The sequence below is a fragment of the Ornithodoros turicata genome, chromosome 5, assembly GCF_037126465.1.
Source record: "Ornithodoros turicata isolate Travis chromosome 5, ASM3712646v1, whole genome shotgun sequence".
Classification (NCBI taxonomy): Eukaryota; Metazoa; Arthropoda; class Arachnida; order Ixodida; family Argasidae; genus Ornithodoros; species Ornithodoros turicata.
This window is the reverse complement of record NC_088205.1, coordinates 9,490,249-9,508,365: the sequence shown is the minus strand read 5'-3', so window position 1 is coordinate 9,508,365 and position 18,117 is coordinate 9,490,249. Positions and strand designations below refer to the sequence as shown.

At 45.9% G+C, this 18,117-nt stretch overlaps 2 protein-coding genes and 1 long non-coding RNA gene across 7 annotated transcripts in view; 1 reads left to right on the top strand and 2 right to left on the bottom strand.

The window, feature by feature from the left end:
- Nucleotides 1-18,117, top strand: part of LOC135393985 (uncharacterized) — a 416,022-nt gene that overhangs the window by 337,857 nt on the left and 60,048 nt on the right. The window contains exon 4 of one of the 5 annotated variants that reach the window (XR_010422738.1): nucleotides 16,468-16,540. The exons of the other annotated variants lie outside the window; for them this stretch is intronic. This is a non-coding gene — a long non-coding RNA (uncharacterized LOC135393985). Of the gene's footprint in view, nucleotides 1-16,467; nucleotides 16,541-18,117 lie in introns of those variants that run through there. 5 annotated transcript variants of the gene reach the window in all.
- Nucleotides 1-18,117, bottom strand: part of LOC135393976 (serine/threonine-protein kinase BRSK2-like) — a 131,310-nt gene that overhangs the window by 96,573 nt on the left and 16,620 nt on the right. The gene's annotated exons all lie outside the window — the stretch shown is intronic.
- On the bottom strand, nucleotides 242-1,981 carry LOC135395292 (Y-box factor homolog). The gene has a single exon (XM_064626522.1). It carries the CDS (start codon nucleotides 1,875-1,877, stop codon nucleotides 720-722), a length of 1,158 nt encoding a protein of 385 aa, XP_064482592.1. The 5' UTR covers nucleotides 1,878-1,981; the 3' UTR covers nucleotides 242-719.

Below are 18,117 nucleotides of genomic sequence, written 5' to 3'. Positions count from 1 at the left end.
AAAGTGACTTTCGCCTGGGAACGTATGGGCGGAGACCGTGCATACGCGTTCTGTGCGCCTGTCGATTGATTTCAGCTCTGGGTTCCGAAAACACGAGCACACTGTATGAGGAACAGCAAAAAAGAATACACGTATCATGTGTTTTTATTTTGTTGTCCCGAATGTCACGCCTGTTCTATTCCCAACGGTGTTCCCCTAAGTAACCTCACACTCCCTTGACATTACAGATAACACACGCACATGAACTTTGCAAGATGTTTTACTTGTTCACAAAGACTACCCGTTTCAACAAGTGCCTCACAGACAGAGTCGACGCCTGGAAGAATTTCTACGCACGATAGTCACAGGTACAATAGTAACGGCACATTGAAACGAACTTCCCCTCTGAGGCAATTCCCGTCGCGGAGTCCGGCAGACCTCCAAAAACCAAAGAAAATGCATCGTGTAGCTACAACGTTAAACCCTTCCAGAACTTATTAAACCAAGCAGGACCTGAAAAGCCACTCACGCAGAATGAACTGCAAAATTTTCCCTACGCTTAAAAAGACCACACAACGTTATGAACGCAAAGGAAAAGAGCTCGCAAAACTGTTCGGCACCTGTGGCATTCCTCCGCAGTCCGCAGATGCATCCAACTAACAGCAAAAATATAGCACGGAGATCTGCACGGCGCACCACCGACGACGAATTTTGTCCCCAGGCTTCCACAACCTTTCACTTCATTCTTCGGCCTGAAATTTGACCTCCTCCAGAGCAGCCTTCCGGTCGCCGTCCCCTGCTGGGCCGTCGGGTTTTCCAGGTGGCGACCGAATCGCCTTCTCGCTCGTTGTCTCGCGTGTGGCCACGGGTTCGGTCTGCGTAGTCTTCTGCGCCTTCGTCTCGCTATGGGCCCGGGGCACAGGCTCCGGCTTCTGTTGATCTGAAGACGATCTCGATTTCTCGGCCTTTCTCTCGATCTTTTTCTCTGACGACTCCTCGGAAGCCGCCTCAGCTGCCACTTCCTTTCTGGGCTCCTCGGTCGCCTCAGGTGGTTCGCGTCGCTTCTTGCGAACAGTCTCTTTAGTCTCGACGACGCTCTCTCCCGATGACTGGTCTCTGCTGAGAGCGCGGTCACTCCTGCCGTCGCCAGCGCCTCCACTTCCCCTCTGCCTCGGCGAAGCCGACCGAGGTCTTGGACGCGGCCTAAATGACGGCCTCCTCCAGGAGCCCGCCGTCCTGTCTCGCAAACGTGGTTCGTCATCCCTGTAGCTGTCCACGTCGTCATGCTCGCTCCTTGATCGTCCGCGACGTCGCCTGAAGTACCTTCCGTAGAACCTTCTTGGTGGTCTCCGTTCTACTCGCAGGTCTCTGATGTCTTCATACTCTTCGTACTCGTACGCCCTGCGAAAGTCATCTCGAAGGGAGTTTCGCAGAAGACCCCTAGGGCGACGGTAGAACCTTTGGTTGAAGGATCTCGGTACGGGCCCTCGACGCTGCGGCGGGGGACGCCTGGTGTCGGGAAGGTCTTCCATCTCCTGTGGCGGTGGCCCCCTTCGGGACATCGAGCGACGTGGCCTGGGGAACCAGCGTCCACGAAAGCGACGCCGGTCTGCAGCGTACGGACTTCCTTGAACGGCTTCTCCATCGGGGCCAGTCACGTTGGCCGCTTCACGACCTTTCTCTCCAACAACGACGTCGAACTCGACCACCTCTCCCTCGCCGACGCTGCGCATCACCTTTTGCGGGTTGTTGCGGGTGATGGCCGTCTGATGAACGAAGATGTCCTCGTGGGTGTCGTTCCGGTTGATGAATCCATAGCCGTTCTTTACGTTGAACCATTTCACGGTTCCCAGCACCCGCTCGGCGAGTACAGGCTTCTTCTTGACCGAGTCGCCCATGCTGTGTCTCGGCGATGTTCCACGCTGGGCCCTTTGCTGTTGCTGCTTCTGGTCTCGGTGTGGAATAAAAGACACGTGTGGCTCATGCAGCGCATGAGCTTGCCAATCGTCGTCGTCTTCGGCTTCTTACACTTGCAGAGAGATTCCTTTAACATTTAAAACACTGATCTATGGCTACACATGTCTACAAGTTGGGTACCAAACGGCTAACTATACTGTTCCTCTTTATTCAACAAACTGAGATTTTATTGTTTCCTTCGCTTTAATCGACAACGCCTTTCGCGTTTTCAATAAGAAATATAGAAAAAAAATTCAGGTAACGTGAGGTATGTAACTTTCACCAACAATTAAATCAGCAAGGCAACAGCCGTTATAGAAATAATATCCCTTCGTCTTTTTTTCCAATTCAAAAATTTCACAGAAACTTGGGTTGGAATTCCACGTGACTTCCTTACCTCATAACGCCTCATAAGCAGTTTTTTTTTCCGGAGAGAGGATGTAATAATTTGTTTGAAGTACTCCCACAATTCAAACCCTCAGCGCCAGTTTCTTGTTGTGTCATATAATGGATGGGAGCAATCTTACTCTTTTCATCTATCGTCATTACTAGAGCCAGATGACGCGGTTCATTAACTTCATGACGATATGACATGAACCGTGTGGAAGCGACTCCTGTGTTTCCTTTATTAGATTCCGTTGCGATAGTGCCGTACGTGCGTTTCCTAAACGGATAAAGGCTTCTTCATTGGGTTTCTGAAGCTTTCATGAGTGGTTGTCAACCTTTGTATTCAACTATGAGAATGCCGTATAGCACGATGAACAACAACAACAACAACAACAACAACTTTATTTTAAGATGATGAATGGGGAGTTTCATCGCCAACGGCGATAGCACGATGAAAGAGCTTAAGGATGCGTGAAAGCACGTGCACGGATGCTTCGTAGCACGTGCAGCGTTTCACATATTCTTGTTCCACCCACCTCAAGTGGGCGTTTTAGAATCGGAAGGGGAACGCATTCAAATGAGTCGCCGCTGGTAGGCTTGCTGCGAGACGTGCATGTCACCTGTCAGCTATGATGTAGAAACGTTTCATCAGGGGCACTTGGAGACACACCCAACAGAAGAACAATGTGAATGCCTGTCATGTCGGCCCCTATTTCATGGTGCGGGAAAGAACTACACTATACGAAAGCAGTCCCAAAGTGCCTGATTTGAGAGGGAAAAATTAGTTGTTTCACGTGTACTTGTCTGGAAGCATCGGACGATTTCGCAACAATTCTGTTCCTCCTAGGTACATGACTGATGTAGTTGAGGAGGGAACCGAACGAACTTTAATAGACTCTTCAGAAAGACCAAGGAGATTTCTATGTATGGGAACGTAGTGAGAAATGCCTCTCTTGCGTATACTAAACAGTTAGGCACATTCCTCTCCCCGTTTCCGGGCTCCATGAGTATATATTCCTATGTTTTTTTTTATTGCGTGTTAGCGCCGCGAAGCAACAGTGGCTATGAGCGGCGTACAGATGTGGACAGACGGAGAGAGGACAGCAGGAAGGAGTGGGGGACAGGGGGATTAGTATGCGTCCTGGGCCGACTTCAGGGGGAAGAGTGCCGACATTCGTCTGGAAAGTCTTCGGAAAACCCAGGGAAAACCTCAGACAGCACAGCCGGCGGTAGGATTCGAACCCGCCACCTCCCAGTCTACAGCACGACCTTGGTTACCACCAACGAGCCGACGCCTTAGCCCACTCGGCCATGCCGCTGGTCATTCCTGTGTTTTGCCCTACTAAAGGTTGTAGTGGGTAGGGGAACTAAGCATGGAACATTCTTTTTTTAAAAAATGTGTATTTTAACTCCTTTTCCTGGCGACATCTATCACTCCCTTTTGGAGAGTACAGTTACTCTCAAAAAGGAGTCTCCTCAGGAAGTCAGGAGACCGTCTAGCTCTCTACTGGAGAGTAATATTACTCTCCAGCCACCAAACACACACAGAGTAATATTACTCTCCAGTAGGGAGTTAAAGGGTCTGAAGGGAGTGAGTAGGCTCCGTTTTGAGAGTAATTGTACTCGTCAAAAGGAAGTGATAGATGTGGCGAAGAAAAAGAGTTAAAGTACACCCTTTTATTAAAGAGTAAAGGACAAACCCAACACAAGCCTCACAACACCCAGTTGCGTACTTCAGTTGAATGATGTCCACCTGAATAGCGAAGGCAGTTGACGTTGGCAGTATCACGCGACGCAAGACAGCCGTCCTCTATTATGCGTCAACATTGGGCGTTGCAATCGGACAACATTGGGCAGCATGCATGCTTGAAGTCTCCGTGATTGTCACTCGCTACTGAACACAGGAGTCTAGATGTGTCACCAAAGACGTGCCCCAATTTTGTACCTTTGAGAGACTCAGTTTTACTGAAAAGTACACTGTTTCTATTTGCCCGGTATTCACAATACGAACGTTGCCAGGATTAAGTTCAAACTAGATGCCCGTGAAGCGCAATAAATGGTGAAGCTTATGTTCCAGCGACTCGTAATGAGATTGTGTTTCCTTTTACCCTCGCAACGTGGGTGGAAAGCAAGGCGAATCATCGTACGTGCCAAAGAATGCGGTTCGTTGCAGAGAACGTCTTCGAGGCAGCGCAACTGTACGGAATGCACTTGCATCGTTTCTTCGCGAACGTACTTGATGGAACAGAACATTCCCCGTCACGCCACACGAATTCACTCTTTCTTTTGTCTCCGCTTTACCCATTCGTGGTTGCATCGTGACAATATGGCGTCGTAGTCAGTGTCCTACTTCCGCTAATAAGAGCAGTGTCGCATCTTTCCGTTAGAAAAGAGTTTCAAACGAAATGCTGCGAGGTTCATCTATGATGAACCTGTACGGGAATGGGCGAAATTGGTTGGTTCATAACGCGTTATCTCCGAGCGATCTGTCAGCAGGGGTAGGGGTATGTTGCTCGTGGGAGAAGGAATCATGTGTCCCGGTCCGACTTCACAGGGAATTGTACCGACACTTGCTCAGTTTTCTCGGAGTGTTCCCTGTCATAGGTAGCCGGTTGTTGACGTCACAAATTGACGGCACAGCTACGTGTGCTGTGTAGCAAAGACGCAGAAAAAGCATTTTAGAAGAACATGGCGTCATCGTACTCCAAGCTTTGCGCCTAATATGAAAATCGATAGCCTCAGCAAGGGACCTTGGCCCTGGCCCGCATCCAGTCTGGCGACGAGCCAGCACAGTACGGACAGAGGAAGACAACAAAACGCGTTTATTGATGGCGCATGTTCTTACACGTGGCGTGACAGCAAGTCGTTTGACCTATTCCCAACTCGCATGAACTGTAGGAGGGATGTCACCGACGAGCAAGCCATTCGTTGTCACGTGACGTTTCTTCACGTTGTTTCAACTTTCGAGAACCGTGTCTCGGAGATTTTCCGCGGACGTTAAACAATCCCGGGTGTGCGGGATTATCCACAGTCCTATCCTACGAGACGTGCAGCATGTAGCCCCACACGTGTAGGCGGACTCACATTACGAGTCGATATATTCCCAATTATTGCTATTTGTCGTACTTCTTCTCTTTCAACTGGTGTTACGGACGGACGGACACGGCTGCCGACGTCGGTGGGTCGTATAAGGCTTCCTCTTCCACCTCAGATGTAGAAAGCTATCCATTTAAAAGGAGAAGAAAGTGTAACTTCGGTTAGCCACCAGCCAGTACTGTTCTTTCTAATGTACAAGCTACATACACACAAAAAAGAAGAAGAAGAAGAACAGATATAATGAAATTTGACGCAAAAAGCTGTACGTGCTCGCTGCTGAGAGTTAGAACCGAAACCACGGACACGTCGACCAAACACACGTCGAGTGTAATTGCAATCGCCACCATTACCGTTCTTCTCTTCCGCCCAACGAAACCGCAAGAAGTTCACAACCACTCATTTCTTCCATTGTGTTGTTCACAGCTCGCTGGCGACCCTTTTCTTCCGAGTTTTATCCGCAACACAAATAGGGCGGACGAAGTAGCCCTCTTATGTCAGTGTCCCTATTATTTCTCCGGGGGCTGCTTCGCGACCCCGTGCTCTAAGCGGCAATACTGCGGAATTTATCTGGCTGGGTTCTCGGGGGAGCATGAGAAAGGTCAAGATCGCTGGGATAACAAACAGCGTGGCTCTATTGTGAACCCACCCCGTATTTTCTTAGCGCAGCCATCTCATACGCGTCGTTGCATAGCTTAGTCTGTCAATAAGGGAGGCTTTGTGGTTGGGGTAACGAACTGTGTGGGTAAACGGTGGAGTGAAGTCGGGCTTAAAGCAAGTTTAGACAACCGGGATCTAAACTTTGTCGCGCATGTACTTTAAAAAGCTTAGAGTTTGTGTTTAAGGAACAGGTAGAGATATCATGGAACTTTTGCAGTGTGACGTAAGCGTGTCGCTTAAAACACTTGCCGTGCAATTCATGATGGTTTGATGTGATGTGATGTGAAGTGAATAAAGAAAAAAATGGGGATGTAAGTTTCGACGAAGTCAAACTGGCTACCCCAGTACACTTAATACAGAAAGTTCAATCCGATGATATGATGAAATCGCAAAAGGATGATGTCCAGAGACGAACAGAGATAATAATGGAGTTCAACATGTAGGTCAAAAGTTCAAGAGCTGCTCCCAAGTTAGAGTAAAGTGGCGGAATCACCGGGGGCACACACAGGACACATCACACATTCACCGTGTCATAGGATGTCCATAAGCCCGGTTGCATGCAAAAAGTCTTCAAGTGCCCTTAGCGCTGATGCTCATGCTCATGATGCTTTCATGAAGTGTTTGTTATTTAATTACTTATTAAACGCTGCCGTAAGAGCACCTTGAGTAGCAGCACAACAGCTTTGAAGCTGCGCTGTGCTACGCACGACGCATATAATTTCATATTTTACGACGTATTGAAATACGAGAAAACTTTACCACAACTTTTCGAATGGCAAAGAGACCGGCTGCATGTTTTGGGCATTCTGCCAAACGCGCTTAAGTGTGATTAGGGTGCTTGAATGCTAGCTCCCTCACAGAGAGAGCGAGGTAGGCAGGGAGGGAGGGAGTGGGAGGGAGCTACCACTCATGCACCCTAAGTGTGACGGCTTCATAGCGCCATCTTCTCATCCTCGTCTTCGCGCGCCTCACTCGTTTCGGCATCATTGGATCTTCTTCTTCTTTACGACTGTTATGGACGGACCTACACGACTGCCGACGTCGCTGAACCCTATAAAGATATCACTTTCAAGGGAAACGTACTGCAAAGCAATAATCAGAAGCGGGAGGAAAAATATCACAGGCCGGAACAACAAAGCATTACCAGTGTTATCGCCGAGTATTACTGAATACAAATAGTCTAATTATACTGCCGCAGCACAGTAGCTCCCCACCATTCATCACTTGCTCTAACCTATAACGAACAAAGAAACCTTTCTTATCTTATGGCCGACCACCACCAAAGATGAACGCATTGCTTAGATGAAAACCCACGCCTCTAAACGCCAATGTGTATGCTGCGTTGGCGCAACGTGTAAGATTTATTGCCGGTTCCAGCAAAGCCTGAATGCCATTTCACCCACAGAATGGCCCGTTGATAAGGCCGCTACTGGCTGTAGCTTTCGGCCCTTCGGGGAGATTCAAACCTGATAGGCTTTTAGAAGGGCGTAGTGTGAACCACTAGAGATTTTCTCTCTCATTATTTTCTTGTGTTTTTTCCGTATTGGTGTGCTCGTATAAGATAGCACAAGGGCTTCTGGTCGGTTTCTGGGCCTGCCGTTGGAGTGCTCTGGAATCCGTTGTTCGGGAAAGGACGGTAAGTGTGTAGGGGAAAGGCAGGTTATGCAAGAGAGAGACACAGGTCAGCGAAATGATGGTAGCAAGAGAGATCAGTTCCGCTCAATGACGCCTGAGTATATGCCAAATTTGTACTAGCGTAAATTTGCGAGATACTCGGCGCTTTTTTATGTGATCGCCGCAGCAGTTTTGGTTAGAACCTTAGCAGGTTAGAACCTTACACTACCTTATTCCCGCAGGTCTTAACAGCGAAAAAAAAAATAACATCTCGACTTTGTTGATACCTATAGAGAGGTATCAAAGGTTTGTAGGGTCATACGGAAATGTTATGGATGATCTGGACTTCTGGTTCAACCCTTTCAGGGACGGATAGATTTGATTACCATTCCAATCTCTAACAATATAATGTACTAACCATAACGTAGCATACCGCGGTACCACAACCAAGAATTACAAGTGCCAGAAGGATGCCACTCCATCTCTGCTGCGCGCACAAACTAATTATTTCCTTCTACCAAAATTTCGATTTCTCTCAGTAATTTAATCACCGTACGGCAAACAAGCACACCCATCAATCTCTCATTGATTGCATACTCTCTGTACATTATACTAATTTCGAACTTCAATTTTCCATTCCTTTTCCCAGAGCTCCCTTGCCACTCCTTGCACACACATTGTTGCCCTCCCTACAGATTTTTAAGGTACACAAACACGAGGCTCTGTAACATAAAGCTCGGCACTAACTCTTCACCCCATTCCCCCTAGTGCCCTCAAACTGTACTAAACTAGGCAAACAGTACCCGGCGCTAGAAGCACTCCATACTTCTTAACCCTCATCGATTCGTCGTCACGGCGTCTCCATTTCTTCCTTCTCTCTCTCATTCAACATGCCCCTCCTCGACTCCTTATTAAATTAATTACTCCTTCCCTGTTTCTCCCGTTCCTTACAAGAATTGCATCTCTCAGTGTCAGCACAAAAAGAAAAAGGCGGAGGAATAGAGTGAGGGGGGTACAATATGGGGGTACATAGAGAGCAATCCGAGAAGAAAATGCACGTCGGGGGGTGGGGGAGGGGGGGGGTGCAGGCAATCCAAACACAGAAGACAGGGAATGGTTTGGATAGCATCGGCCTTTTGTGTGTTGTGGTGTCGGTTTCTCCCGCGAAAGTGTGTATACTGTTGAGAAATTTGGTATGCATCTGCAAATGTGGGGGGCTGGAAAGTTTGGCTTTACTCAGTGGAGATGTATTAAAGGATAGCGAGAGTGACGGGGTTGAGAGGGAGCGCGTTTAGGAATGTTTGCGTTCACGCTTTTTGAAAATGGAAAAGAAAAAAAAACAGTCATATTGGAAGGCCCTGGTTTCGCACTATTTGTCTTTTTTATCCCTTACTTTTCCGTGCGCACGTGCATTAGAGAACCTCTGTTTTGCTGCCTGCGCCGTAGCACAGCACAAGTTTTTCTTTTTTTCTTCTTCTTCTTTAAAGCCTCGTATTCTAAGATGCGTACGGTTCTGGGAACGTTTTATAATACGAATTCCCGGCATCCATGCTGTTGATGCTTATGATTGGATTGTTTGGGAAAATAATGCTTCTATTTATGCTAAAGTTGTTGTTGTTGGCCCAGTTGTTCGTCCGTCGTGTTGTCACGACACTAACGGATACGCCCGCATTTCCTTATGAGTAAGTTGTCCGATTTTTCAGCGTTCTTATTTGAAAACGAACACTATGGTTATAGTCTAGGCTCAGTATGGTAGTGCATGTCGGAGCTGCACCACACTATCCTTATAGCGACAGCGGACAGCGACGCAAAACGCCCGATCAAAGTTAATCGAAAAATAATAAAACGGGAGGAGCACAGCACAGGGGCACTCACCGTTGCAAACGAATTCTATGCTGTCATTTTATGTATACTGACATCTGGATAAGCATGATGCAGTTTGAATGTACCCATATTAACACCGGTCATAGTTTGACATAGTGCTCGTAGGTCCACTTATTGATAATTTCGAGAAGGTCCGTTCGCTAGAAGGCTACATCCACGAGTAAATTAATGAAAAATTCTACGAAAAGGTATTCTGGTGCGTCAATTACACTTCATTGGAATGGTTCGAAAGAGTGTCGCCGTTATGCGCCGGGTACCGATTATACGATCGGTACCTGTCTCTGGTGATACATGTCAACTGCTCCAGGTGGCGGAATCAACGTTGCTGATATGGTACCTAAAAGCAATACGTATTCGTGACAAACGGCGGAATCCGGATATCAATTAACGCTCAGTAAAAATGAAACCATGTAGTCATATTTCCTGAATGGCTTCTTTCCCCGTACTGTAATTTCTACCAAAAAATTCATCACGGATGCTGCCTGCTAAATTATACTATGAATGTACTGGAATTAACTCAGGAAGAACTGCGAGACTTGCGAGCTTGCGCGAAACCAACACACGTTAAAAATAACGATGGAAGGTGATGTGTTGGAACTTTGACGTGGGCCAAGCGTAATGCATGACACTATTATCAACATACATTCTACAGAACATGATACAGTGTTACGGTAATACACGTAAGTGCAAGAGCAATAGGTATGGGTTTTGTAACTGGGCCCAACTATCCCGCCTTTTTTCCCCCCTTTGGTCTACTAAATATATCCCCCCCCCCCGCCAACTATTGGGTTTCAATACAGAAATAGATGTCCATGAAGGTGGCGTGAACCTCTTTAGCACCAGTTCGCCCACGTCTGTTCACAAGCTCTTCGCGATGCTAAAGCTGGATCGAAAGAAAACACGTGGACGAATTAATGGGAGAGTCGTATTGACGCACAGGAGAGAACTTTGCCGAAAGGATAGAGGTGATACACACAGAAAACAAGATTGAGCAGGAAAGGGGAACGACATAAATAGAACCCGTCCTCCATCACGTGCAATCATACCTTCCAACCGACAACCAAATACCACAGGCGATGCACAGTAATCAAAATGAGAAACACTATACCCGTGGCTGTTTCGCGTAAACACACTCGCCAGGTCATTTTGGTGTGAGGGTCGACATTAAGGGCGCCATTGAAGCTTTCATCAAGAACTGAAAGTGCATAGGAGTGAATTCCTCTCTCCTTCCAGGCGGATCCGCTTTCGCCTAGACAGCAGCGACGGTCGATACGACGAGTTCTGGCTCAATATCTTTCGCTTGCTTTCCTTGCTGAGTGCTGGAATGTAGTTTCCTGCCTCGTGGCTTGTTAGAACAGCGTCGATTTTGCCATATTATATAAAGTGAGCGGTATCATCGTTAGGGAGCGACGTATGCTTTCGCTTTCGGACGAACGCATATTGAGCTGTGCTTCCTGAGCTGAAAGTGCGCGCTTCTAATATTGCGGCTGCTTCTCGCCTTCTGTGGAGGAGGGATGAAAGTTAATGGGATATCTATGAACCTCAACTTTCGTGCAATGAACGTTAGACTGCTCTTCGTTGAATGTTTGAAAGTTGAATTGTGTGCAAGATTGAACAGTATACCGGTGACTCGCTATGTGACGTATACTTGGTGAAAAGATATAGCTAGACATTTTTGCTTACATCGCTGGATGCGTACATGCACGTGCTTCCTTCCGATCAAAGTTGTTCCTTCGTGGTTTCCTTTCTTTTTTTTTTTATGAATTCGAGAGTTCGAGAAAGTTCGGAGAATTTGAGGACACGGAAGCGCAGTCAACTTTCTGAGGTTTACCCTTTGGCTGCTTTATTTGCTCTTTTTCTTCCTTTTGGTGTAGTACGCTTTCGAGCTAGATAAAGTAATAGTTCAACTTCAACTTTTCTTTATTGAAAGTCAGGAAATAGTGAAACATAGAAATCGGAACCGCAGGGCAAGCCCGTGAAGCGGTTCCCCTTCAAGGATAACAAAGACTTAAGGGAGCGCCATAAAACAAACAATGTCACAAGCAGCAATAAATGGCAGCAAGCGAAATAATGCAGTAAATCGAAAAACGATAGTAAGATTAAAGCAACAGAGCACCAATATAGTATTACACAACATGTTGTATTGCACCAATGTATTACATGAATACAACAGCTGTAGGGCAGGAGCATAACAACTGAAAAACGGAAAAACAAACCATTGAAACACATCTAAATTCACTCAAGATGTGAAATAATCTTATTTCGAAACACGTAAAGCGATGGGGAGTCACGGACGTCATAGGGTAAAAAATAAAAACATACCGTAGTTAGAACGGGGATAAGGAAGAGCTACTGTTAGCTTATCACTTCTAAGATTGCACACGTTCCTATTGAACTGAGGGAGAACTGAGCATGAGTAAACCATACCATGGATGATTTTTTAAAACAATATAAGCCACTTATATTTAACAAGGTCAGACAACGGTCTAACACGCAAGAGTGTGAAAGCGAATGAAGCGTAATGCGCAGTATGGTATGTAAGCACTTCGAAATGGTATGTGAAGCGTAATGCGCAGTAATATACCGGATTCGAGCCGGATACGAGCTGTCTTTCTGTTTTCATTTTGTTCCAGTCGATATTAATCCACAAGATAAAGTGGTTTACATCAGGTTTACAATTGTTTTTTGCGCATCGTGCAATGTGCACGTACCTTTTGTACCGTAGTTGTACATGTACATGTTTAATGAGTACATCCATAGTAAAATACGGTAGGCTACACTACGATCTTGTTTACGATTCAATACAAGCAGGCGCTTTGCATTTCTTTCGCCACAGTATGTCGTATGCGGCTCTTCGCCACGGTACAGAACACGTCATCTCGGTGACAACTGTTAACTGCCTGCTAGATTGGGACTGGGATGCCCAACTAAATAGGATACTCAATATGTAGATGAAACTCGGCCGGTGGTGCTCGCAGTCCATTCTTCGGAACATGCACACGCCGTCGTGCATGGATGTCTCGATCAGTGCTCGAGAAACGTTCATGAATTCTTGATGGCACAACGTCCGACAAAGACTCACCGGCTACTTGTTCCCATTCGAAGAGCATGAATAGGATTGGCATGGTTGCGCCAGGAGCAACGAGGAGCCACTTATTCAGCAGGTGCTGTTCAGACGCATTGCGAAAATGTCGGCACAAACGCAAATTCTAAGCATATTACCTCTGTGAAGTGATTGCATGCGTTAAACAGAATAGTAATAAATTATGTGACAACAACAAGAATGAATGATGGAAAAGTAATGAAGACATGGGGGATGTTTCCCCGTGATAAAAGATGTGAAGAACGTACGAAGCCCTGAAAATGTGTATCCTTTTCAGCAGATATGGGAGGCGGTTACTGTTTTACTGTTACTGTTTTTGCTGTTGTGAGTCATTTCTTCACATGTTGTAACGAGCGTAACATAGGTGTTACATATCGTTTTGAAGTAGTGATACAAGCTCCCGTGGCATAGTGGTTAGGATGATCGCTTTCCACGCCGAGAGTGGGAAGCGACACGGGTTCGAATCCTGTTACCGGCTGTGCTGTCTGAGGGTTTCCCAGGGGTTTCCGAAAACTTTCCTGACGAATGTCGGCACAGTTTCCCCTGAAGTCGGCCCAGGACGCATACTAACCCCCCCTGTCCCGCACTCCTTCCTGCTGTCCTCCCTCCATCGGTCCACGTCTGTACGCCGCTCATAACCACAGTGGAAAAAAAATGAAATAGTGGTTCTTTACGTTGATTAAACTTCTTGGATCTACCATGAGAGACACATGGCGACCAAACACGTCTGTTTTTCAAGTAAACCGGGTTTATTTCCAGTAAATCAACAAGCTCTCCAGCACTCCATCATCCATTCATCTATGTTGTTGTTGTTGTTTTGTTGTACCATGAGAAAAGGCTGGATCAACGAAGGGAGGGATTTGTGGGATCCTCAAGGAATTCATAACGAAGCATAGCAGTTATTTTCATGCAGCCACACACGCGCAATCCTTGTTTTGTTAGCGCCCTCTTGTAACCACATCCTCTCGTCGAATATCATCCCATGTTGCACAAAATCCTTCCAAAAGATTGTTCCCTCGGAAATGTACACACACCGTGATTCACGGCGAGTATTTCGATCCCTGCCATCACAGCCCTGGAATAGCTTCCCATATTCTCGAGTGTCAACACACATATGGTCTACTTTCATCCCATACGGTGACGATGTAGCTCATTCTTTCTTAGGAGCCCCGCGATACGTTATAAGATTTATCGACCTCATGGTCACTCCTGTTATGTCCGTGATACGAGCGTGATACCTACCCTTCTTTCTTCGATACGTTTGTCTTATTTCTTCTGAGCTGGTCATCCAACATCTTTCATAACGCTTTGTCCTCTGGCACTTCGTACTGGGCCGCAATAAACAGCGTTTCGTAATCTTTGTCCGCGTGTTACGAAAAATGATGTTCCCTTTCTGTAGCTGGCCTCGCGTTCAAATGGACACTTCAGCCGTTGCCCGTGGTATTGCGTGCTTCCAACATTTTGCCGGGAGAAAGAAATATTGCAGCCGTGGATGGGAGTGCAGGTTTTCTTTCATGTCTGGCAGGCTGTGTAAACAGCATTTCCTTATATTTTGTGCGTCAATTTTTTCTTCTTTTTGTTAAGCGAGTGGTAGCGCGGGGTGCAATGACATGGTGAGGGTCTATAGTCTGTTTGTGATGGAAATGTCGGAATGGTACTTGGAAAAGAAGGAGAGATTTCTATGAGCACGGTATACAGAAGCGCGATTGCGAGCTTTCAGACCGACCCCAACGTCGACGTTTCGGTAAACGCGCAAGATAAATTACGCAAAGAATGACGATGTGCTTTTGACGGGCCTACACGATGACAGCACTAGCCAGCAAGCGAGACATGTATGACGAAATGCTATAAATTATTAAGCGTACAGCGACGACCAAACTAAAACATGCAACATAAAGTCAGAAAGACAGATGATATACCGACGCCATAATGTGTCCTGTCTGGGATAGCGCTCCACAGACAAGGTGCACTTCGTTCGTGAAGAGCGCGCTTGAGCGCGCCGCAATCGCGTTGTCGTGTCGCATATTTGGGCTTTTTTTTTTTTTTTTCTAAGCCGACATGAAAAAGCTACACAAAGCGTACCTTGCTGGAAACACCTTGGTGGGGTGGTTCTCAAGACGACGCTCAAATGTCCAATTGAAAACATAGGCCTTAAATCGATATTTTAAAGGCTATGTAAATAGTCAAATCTAACAATTAATTAACTAGTCACAATGACAACATACTGGCGCCTACGATACACGAGTAAACACAATACCTTTTACAACCTTACTTTTTACACCTTTTATGCCTTTTTATACAGCTTTTATATCTTTTACACAATACGAGTAAAAACAACAAAACCTCTAGGTAATCAGTTGTTGACCATCCCGTCTCTCTCTCTCTTTTGTGGTCTTATTGCATGTTTTAGTTGGAACACCCTGTATAATGCGTCCAATAACATGATAAAGAAATCAAAGTGCATAGATTACTTTGTAGTCCTCTGCAATTTTCGAATACGCCAAAGAAGGAAGCAGGCCGAGAGTGACACGCACGAAGAAGTTCACTTTCAAGCTGCGAACTTTAAACGTATTCCAGAAACTTCCATGTTATCTGAAGAACACATTCTGCTTTGGACACGACGTTCGACGTCTATTCCTTATCAGAAACATTGCACAGTTGTATGCGGGTGGCTCTAAAAACGTGAGCATCGACTCAATGGAAAGCGAAATCTTTCTTCTGCATTGGAAGCCCTATTGAACGTGGATGACCAAACAACAGTGCACAGTGAAGAAGAAAGGATACGGAAGAACGGCCTTATCTGACGGTTCCCTTTCAAGTGGAAGATTGGAAACTGTCGTCGACGGTGCCCATTTTCGCCCGGCGCTGGAGGTTCCTATTGCGAAAATCGATGGCTATATAAAGGTAGGTATTCCCGGCAGAGGAGACTGTATAGCGTTGCAGCCTTAGAATAGCTAGACAGAAAAGTCTGGGAGGAAATTACAACAATGCGCTACGTACCAAGTTAATTGTATCGACGCCTAGGCACAAAAATTAGCGGAAAAGGCTTTTTCTGATCGATACCGCAGCGCTACTGCAGCGCTACTTTAACCGTCTCAGAAGTAACCCCTTCAATCTATGTGCTACATCCCCAACGACACCGAATATCCTTTGAACGTACGAATAATGTCCTAACGGATTCGCGCGTCCGGTGGACGTCCGAGGGATATTCATAGGACGTACAAATCCGTTACTTCATTATTCGTACATCCAGAGGATATTCGGTGTTGTTGTGGTGGGAGCTGTGCATAGCAGGTAATTCATAGAAACGACAAACCTTATGCAATGTCAGTGGAATTTGAATTGGAATGTAAGCCATTTATTGAGTAATACAAGCACCTAGTCAGTTTCAAAACGGTGAGAAAGGGGGAAAACGATGCAGAGGTAACCGAAAGCATTCATCCCAAAGCCGGAAAATGTGCTTTGTGTGCGCCTGTAAAGGGTGCTTTGCCTGCACAAGTACTAGTGGGGTGACGGAGCCAACTTTAATGCGAATGTTTTCCTTTTTGAATTTTTTTTTTCCTTATCCTTTCGGAGCTTCACCCGAGTGCATAAGTGGCGAAAGTATTTTTCTTCTTTTTTTTCAACTGAAAGAAAAGATAACAGATTCTGCAATATGCTGGAAATTGGATCAACAACTCTAATGGATAATGTCACCTTGTGAGGACGAATATAAAGAGGACGGTGGACATGCTTTTACACGAGCTTCCACTAAAATGATACAATTTGAGCATTGCCGTTTTGTCTTCCAGAGAACGCCAGCACATGGTCTTGGTGGTAGCATGCGGCTCGTTGCATCTGACCCATAGGTGACCAAACATAGGGATTGACCTGCAACAAACCGCCATCTCACACAACTACCGGTTCAACAAGGACGTATGACTCTTCTGTTCCGTAAGTAACCGTGCGGAAGCGCATGCAATAGAGGAAGAAAACACTAGTGGAAAATTGTTATTTGCTGATAAGGTGAAACATGAAAGTGATATAGGGCGTTGTATAGTGCGTTTGTAGCACATCTAATTGTGTAAAACGACGCATGTTCAATAGCATATTACTTTTCTAATGAGTTTCTTTGCAATATTTTCTCTCTGATGAATAACTTGAGATCCCTGCACTAGTATTTAGCTATGGGACCTCTCCATAAAATGACACGTGCAACTTGTATTACATGTATAACTTGTCCTTGTACAAATGAACTTCACAACAAATATATTACCCTGGTTTACATAACAAAATAAACAAAAACACAAGGACGTTTCGACGCCTTTACGGGCGTCCTCATCAGCTCGGATACACACGAGAAATAAACCAATTGCGTATCCGAGCTGATGAGGACGCCCGTATAGGCGTCGAAACGTCTTTGTATTTTTGTTTATTTTGTTATGTAAGCTAGTGTAATATATTTGTTGCGGACATGTCTCCTGGCTTTTGGTCTATTTTCAACTCCATCAAGAAACGAGCTTGAAAATGACTTCGAAAATGCGGAACATCTTTCTCCACGCGTTGAAAGTCACCTATCGCACTATCGGACCACTGATCGCGAAGTGCCATTCTTATCGACCATCGTGCAACCACCGGGGTTCCTCGGAGTGCGGCAACGAACAGACATTCGCAAACGGTTCGAAACGAATACGTGCTTGCACACGCAGAGCACGTCCCATGTTCCAAACGAAGCATCGTGTTCTCTCCCCACCATTGTTTCGCGATCGCCAAACTCCTGATGCCTCCACCGCCTGAGACTGCTTTGGGGTTCCTGCCCTGAAGGATGAGTCTGCCTCCTTCGGGCTATACGTTCCGGTCCTTCATAATCCTGGCCCTACCGTACTCTCACGTGCCAAACGTCAGAAGGTTGTGTCTCGTAAGAATGCGCGTCATGTTCCACTTTTATGAGATTCGATTTTTTTTCTTCCTTCTTTGTTGGTTTGCACGATGTCTTACACCTTCATATCTGTTTGCGATTCTGTTCACGAGTGAAGTGTTCAATTGTTGGCGTGTTCCCGCGTGCCTGATTAAGGAGAACAACGTAAGATGAAATGTCGATCGCGTTCAGAATGTGTGCTTTTTTTTTTTTTTTTTTCCCTCTCTCTATTACTAGCAGTAATATGTGTTGGCGCTGAGGTATCAGTGTTTTCTGTCTTACTGTAAGACTATGAGAGGCGCATGTTGGTTTCTGGTGTTTCTTTATAGTTTTCATCTCCAATAAGCGCACGGAGGTACGCAGCCTACAGCAGAATTGAGAATAAAAAAGTCGATATTCCAATGACAGAATGCTAACAAAATCTCAACGAACGTAAGAATATAAGATACATTGTCCCTCCTGTACTTCGGTGCCCTTTTTTAGATAAATATACATAAACATGCTTAGTTGTTTTTAACTGGTGGTGGTGGTGGTGGTGGTGGTG